This window comes from Pimephales promelas, chromosome 5 (assembly GCF_988280905.1).
Source record: "Pimephales promelas chromosome 5, fPimPro1.hap1.1, whole genome shotgun sequence".
NCBI lineage: Eukaryota > Metazoa > Chordata > Actinopteri > Cypriniformes > Leuciscidae > Pimephales > Pimephales promelas.
In genome coordinates this window covers 23,184,164-23,191,338 of record NC_142773.1, presented here as the reverse complement: position 1 = coordinate 23,191,338, position 7,175 = coordinate 23,184,164, and the positions used below count along the sequence as shown (strand labels likewise).

At 35.6% G+C, this 7,175-nt stretch overlaps 1 protein-coding gene across 1 annotated transcript in view; it reads left to right on the top strand.

Annotated features, from left to right (window-relative positions):
- The first annotated feature begins 3,717 nt into the window (after positions 1-3,717).
- clstn2a (calsyntenin 2a) overlaps positions 3,718-7,175 on the top strand; it is a 232,097-nt gene continuing 228,639 nt past the window's right edge. The window contains exon 1 of the mRNA XM_039654681.2: positions 3,718-3,985. Coding sequence (XP_039510615.2) covers positions 3,913-3,985 — 73 coding nt within the window. The 5' untranslated portion in view covers positions 3,718-3,912. The remainder of the gene's footprint in view (positions 3,986-7,175) is intronic.

Below are 7,175 nucleotides of genomic sequence, written 5' to 3'. Positions count from 1 at the left end.
TGAATTAGCCAACTAAAACTAAAAGATATAAAATTATATTTTTTACAGAAATATAAAAAAACTAAGAGAAATGACAAAAGCAAAAACACTGAAGCTTAAAATGAAATTATAATGTAAACTGTAAATGTAAAAAAATAATTTTTACAAAAATTTAACTGATTTAATATCAATACATATTATACTATAGGAACTTTTTAACAGAATTAAAAAAAAAAAAAAAAACATATTTTCAGTGAAGTCGAGTACTTTCCACATTTGGCCCATGGAACTTTCACAGCGACGCCATCTTTGATTTTTAACGGGAATTGAAAATAATGCTGTGAAAGGTATAAAAACACAAGCAACATCTCTTCAGGACAGGCTGTACTGTTATTTAATATTTTTGGATTGTTCTGCTGAAGAAAAACACTGCAAAATCTTTCAGAGAAATTTCAATAGACAAACCCAGACAATTCGAGCGGTGGAAATGTATGTATAAGTGATTAAGGAGCTTTCAAAACCGATGCCATTAAAAATAGTCCTCCTATAAAAGTTTATCCCTCACAGCCTTCACAGAGCCTATATGGCGCTGCTCTGAATAAGGTTTTGTCTCCAATTTTGTAAGGTCATAATTCAATAATCGCCATGGCTCACCATCGGTACTGTAGCTACAGAACTTCGATGGTGCAGAACCATACAATGGTGTTGCTTCTGTTGATGTAAGATCCTGCTGGTGGAGTAATTAAAGATTGCAATCCGAAACCGAGGATATCGATGCGAAACTGAGTCTGTGTAGCCTACATCATGCTTCAGGTATTCCTCCCGTATAGAGAACTCAGCTCTTTCCTCTCATGTTTGCTCTGTGCGGGATGTTTAGACTTGCAGATGCGTTGATAAAAGAGTGAAGAAGCTTTCACCTAGAGCAAATTTACTCAACAGAGAACGCATCCCCTGAAATGCAACAAGCCAAACGATTGGAATGAATGAGCGCAAATGTTTTTTTACAATCTATCAGCTGTGCAGGTAAATTAGGTTTCATGAAGACTGGGGAAATAATATGGCATTTTAAACCAGCTCATTTTTTTCAAGCATTGCAACTGAAACGATTATCAGAAATTCCCGCAGGCTTTTGCGAAATTGACATTTAACTAAGAAAAAATAGGGAATGAAATGAGCAAAAGAATGAGTTGTGGGTTAGAATTTAAATGGATTTCTGAAAGTTTTCTTTCTCAATATGAAACCTTTTTTTAAAGACTGACTTTTTCAAGCATTATACTTTTTCATTGCCATGACTTGTCATATTTACACAATGCAGATTTTAATATATTATAATATATTAATACATAACTAGAAAAAAAGGCTTTGAAATTTTTAAAATCACAACTTCATCGGTTACAAAACTTGGTGACTTTTATGACATTAGGTAGGCCTATATGAACACACAAAAATAATCACACTTGTGCTCTTTAGTCAAAAATGATCGACCACATAGCAAATGAATGGGCAATTGATAAAAACACACAAAAAAAAGTCTGAGAACTTTTGTGTGTAGTAGGCTACAACCTACAAATCGGTCACTATGCAGAAAAAAAAAGTTTTCAATAATGAAGGGGTGACTAAAACACCAAGAGTGCAAAACAGACACACTCACCCACACACAAACACACTTTTTATACACATCAATGAATTGTGACCGACCATAGGAAATGAATAGGAAATTGACAAACACAAATTCTTTACAAATCAGCCACATCAACAGTGAAAAACACAACATAATTAATTAGTATAATATATATATATATATATATATATATATATATATAATTATTTAAATGATTAAAATAATAATTAATTTAATGTTTAAAAATATTAATAAATTAATATTTATAATATTAAGCTGTGAAAAAGCATTGCTGTTTATTTATTTTATTTTATTATTGAATTGTAATGTTACCTGTAACAAAATGCTCTCTCTGTATTCAGGTTTGACTGTAATAATGCAAAAACGTGTACACTTCACATCAAATTTATACATTTTTTGTTTTATAAACCATGGCAAAAAGTATTTGAAAATTTCAAAGAAAGTAATTTTGTGGTTACACCATGAATTACATGTTTTATTTTATTTTCTCTCAACAGATCGGACTTCAAAAATTGCATTTAAAAGGTCTGGTCTCTGTAAATATTGCATAACTAGTAATAAGTAACATCAAATTCTCTCAAAATACAAAATGAAAAAGAAAAAATATTACTGAACAAAAATAAAATGCATTGGTTTTACTGGGATGGAGAAAGTTTCATTTTTAGGTGTCCGGTCACTTCTGACCGGGAAGATAACAAGTGTGTCTCCATAACGAATAGCATCTGACCATACTTTATTACTTTGCCTATAAGGCGTTATTTACCGTTTTTTGGTATCTTTCATTGAACTGAGGTAGCAGTCTCAAGAGAGTATGTGGAAATGAGAAGACCTTCAGTTCATGGCTGAACACTCATTAAAAGCTTTTCCAGTCAACCTGGGCACATGGGAAGTCTACAGTACACTTGCTCTTTTTCCCAGTAGCTGACAAACCTTACTTCTTCACCTGAGGGGAAAACTTAGGTAGGCCATAAGTCGCCATCAGAAATGAGAATACAGAAATCTTGAGAACACACTCTGCATGTAAAGTGGTAGTTTCTACAGGAAAGAGGTTATGATTTAGTACACACATGGTTAATGCATGGGAGGACACCGAAAGGTAATTTTCAAGGACAACCATGAAAAAAAGGAAATTAATATGGATTGAAAATGGTCTTAGAGAAAACGGATTAGCCTACAGCAGCTCAGAAGACTGCATTTCAAATCAGTGTGACTTTTGAAATGTATCATAATCAAAATAAATTCTGTTAATTCCAAATGTGAACAAACAGCGTGGAAATTTTACAACTTTGATTTCCAGCATTTGATGTACGCTATGCTGTTAAATATATTGATTAACACCAAATACAGGTGGTAAAACCATATATATGTATGTATTTATATACACACATTAGCTCTCTTATAAATATATTGCATTATATTATATTATGGATTTTCTACATAAGCTATATGCTAATTAATACTTTTTACTTTTATTACAGTATTTTATGGTAAAATGTCCTGTTACATGCATTATATTTGACAAGATAACTTAAAATTAACCAAATCAGTTGTTTAATACAATGGCATAAAAAAAAATAGCATCTCAAACACTTATTACACACTTATACACACTCATATGTGTGTGTATTCGCAGTTGTACTGAAAGTGTTTGATATTTTATGATGATTTACAGCAATGCTTTAGATACCTTTTACCATAGCCAATGAAATGCAAACATGATTATATAAACCATAAAGAAAAATTCCCAGCACTGTTGTTTTTGTTATTGTTAGTCATTTTTAATGTGCCTGGGAGGCACAGGACAACAGCTGTCCACCTTGGGAGAAGTCTTGTCATTGGATTAAGATAATGAGCATATCAATAATAAATGAGAAGGATGTTTTGATAAAATCATGCTGTGTGTTTAGACTGTGCTCCCTCAGTCTGATCAAATAAAATATTAAGACAAATGTAAATCAGTTTCTAATATCACATTTAAAGCATCAAAATATAAAATTCACCAGCATAGTATTCAAACAGGGCTTGAATAAATGCCTTATCGTCAGTCAAGATTAATTGCTCTAGGAGTGACGTAGCAGCCTGATCCTTGAGGTTTAACTCGCGCAACGCGCAGGCACACAGACCGCGTATACCTCGTGCGCTCGGACCGCGTCTCGCGCTGCTGGGAGTTCACTAGCGAGACTTCAGTTCACCGTTGCTCAAGGACAGATAAAGCGAGAGAGTGGTGTTTTCTTTAGATTAACAGAGGAAGAATTAGGTCATCCCATTCTGTTCGAAGTGTTGGGCTCATCATGAAGATGTGCGTGATAACAGCGATGCTTTTCCTGGTGCTCTCCGGGCAGTGCGGCATCCTGGCTGGGAAAGGTAAGACATAACGGACAACTTGGAATGTCACCGCATAAAAAGAAACGCCTGGAGCAGTCTGTCAGACCAGTGTGTCAGATCATATGTGATCAATTACTATCAGTTTGTAGAATTCAAAGTGTCAATGACAGACTTCGAGTGTTTTATATTAGGTCCTTAAGTCGTACAAGTTTGTCTTTTTTCTCCCCGTTTCTTAATGATGAACCTTTATTTATGGCACGAGATTATCATTTTCATTAGGCTAACGTTACTATATGAAGATTTCTTACCACGATACGGACTGTGACTCTATGAGAAACGGATATTTACGTTTCTCTGCATGATCGATGTTACAGCTATTTTCCTTCATCAATATTTCATTGACCTTTAAGACACATTTCTACAGATCTTATCTGTTCTGTTCATAGACTGCATAGTGCTTAAGACTCCAAGAGCATAAAACATTAGCTTTTGCATTGCTCCCATGGAAAAAAAACAAAACAAAAAAAAACTGTTAATGTGTTTTGGGAGCACAAACATTGAGATAAGAGATCTAATTGTGTCTCTGGGGCAGTGATGAATATGGAGCAGCTCAGTTATTTGTTTAGTGCACAAGTGCTTTAGATGATTTGTGATAAATTACAGTCAGATTGGATCATGTGGACTGACAATGAAAGGCTGAGAGTGTCGTTTCAGGTTGGCAATGAATCATATCAAGTAAACCTTATTCCATTTAGAGTTGATACAGTCTTTTTCTATTTCCTGTTTTCTTTTATTTCTCATCAGCATGAGTTAAAAATGCACAATGACCCTTAATTCTTGTAGGACACCAATAAATAAATAAATAAAAACAAGCATCTGCATCCATTAAGGAAGTGATTATGAAATAGGCTACATCTGGATGTTTTCATTGCTGTAAGAATACATTTTACAACTTAATGTTCACATCCCCATGTTGTTATGCTATTTTGGTGTTGTGATACAGCAGGTGTCCCAAGTAAAGATTTTGTTAGGGAATATTGCTATTTGGTTGCTAAAGTGTAAACTGACTGGTTTGTATGGAGTTGCTAGGGTGATTCTCTGGTCTGAGTCCCTTAAGTTTCTATTACATTTTGATATGGAAACATTAACCATCTGAACGCATTTCAATTTATGTCTAAGGGAATTTTTCTGGCCGTTTTGTCACCAGCCAGGCATACATCGTACATCAAATCCTTGATAAAAGTCATAGATCCCCTCTACTCAATAAGCTATCATTCATGTATGTGCATTGCACAAACAGTTGTAGCACAATGAGTTATGGGCTCAGGGTTTGGGTGAAAGAATAATACGCTTGACGAATAATAATAATAAAAGTGATGCTTTGCTGAAGCACTAACCAATAATAGAGCATGCACATTTTCCCAGCATGAGCCTTATATAGCTATTTCCTATCATCAATATTTCATTGACCTTTATAGCACATTAGTAATCTATCTGTGTGATCAGTTTAATTTACTGCTCTTGTAGGAGTTGCATTTCTTCTTAATCTTCTCCATAAGGTTCAATGAGGCGTTCAATGGCTGCATAGTACTTAAGACTTCAAGAATGTAAAGCAGTGGATTTTTTCTTTTTTTTTGTCGCTTCCATGGAAAAAGGTGCTAATGTGTTTGTAGGAACACAAACATTGAGATAAGAGATCTAATTGTGTCTCTGGGGCAGTGATGAATATGTAGCAGCTCAATTATTCTTTAGTGCACAAGTGGAATGTCTGTCAGTTGGCTTACAGTACCTACCTGCATGCCCTGATTTACTTTCCTTAGAAGTAACTCCTTGCTTGAGATTGGGCTCTTTCAGTGTAACAGATTGGCAAATCAGGGAATCGGAACCTTGACTATTTGCATATCAATTTTCTGGATTCAAGCACTCTATAAAATTTGGAATGCAATGAATACGAGTTGAAAATTAATCTCCTTTATGCATGAAAAACTGCACAAGGTGGGCATGCCGTTAGAAGAGAAGGAATAGAATAGAAATATGAGGCAGAATCGCAAATCTAAACCAATCATTAAATCCAAGCCATTCACATTATGACTCAACACTTTCATAGGTATGATATGACAGTTGAAAACAGATATTGCAGATTGCCTTCAAAACCCTACGTATCCAAAAAAAGGATTTCATCAAAATGACATCATATTGCTATTGTAATGCTAAGTTCACTTTATCTCTGAGTTTGAATCAGTACAGTTGAATTAAATGAATGTCACGTTTCGTGAATCTTATTCTGCACACAAGGTTGTTTGCATTGTCTTTACTTTTTTGATTGTGCATTCACAGTATAGATTTTGTCATTATGCATGTTAAAGAAGAACCAAAGCACTGACCTTGGCGTAGTTAGTGACGCATGTCCTACCAGATGATTTCGTAACATGCAGAGCTTGACGGCCTTATTTAACAATCCACTTGTGTTGATGTTGGCAATGCCGTGTGTTATTGTGTCTGAGAATTGGAGAGTATTTCTAAAACTCAGAGTCTCAAAGAGAGAATCTGAGATTGGCTTCAGCACACTGGAAAACACAAGAAAGGGATAAAACAGAAAAGCTGTGACAAATAAGGGGAGGACTCTAAAAGCAGGCTGAGATTTATGCTGGCCTTTTCAGAGAAAGCACAGCGTTCTCCCAGAGCTAAATAAATTGGGTTGCTGATCTGGAATAGATGCATAACTTAAGATTTCGTGGTGCAACTTAAGTACATCAAGCTTGTGGGAAAGCAAAGGCGTTCTCCTTTTAGTTTTGCCTCGCTGCTGTTGTTCGGGAGGTATTGAAAACACAACGCTAAGTGGACCGCAGCTGTTAGATCTGTCTTCATCTTTTGTTTCGAGAGATCTAGCTTTCTTTTTTTTTTGTCACGATGTGGCTTCTCAAGGAGCATGCCAATCTTCAAGCTAGAATGCCATGCAAATGCTCAACTTAATTTAAACTTTAATTACCCAGCATGCATCATTAGCGTCGATGTGATGAGCGGCAGGGAGAGATGAGGGAAAATGAATGGGAGGGAATGGCAGGAAAGAGCTGCATTTGGAGGGAAGATGGGCCCTGTCAGTGGCGTTCTCTCGCCAGCTGGTCAGATGGCACCAGTCTGTCCCAGGGGTCAGCTCTGGCCAATCTGCACAGGAATAACACTGGATTTTCTTCCACACACACACACCAAACTGTTGTTCCACTCAGAT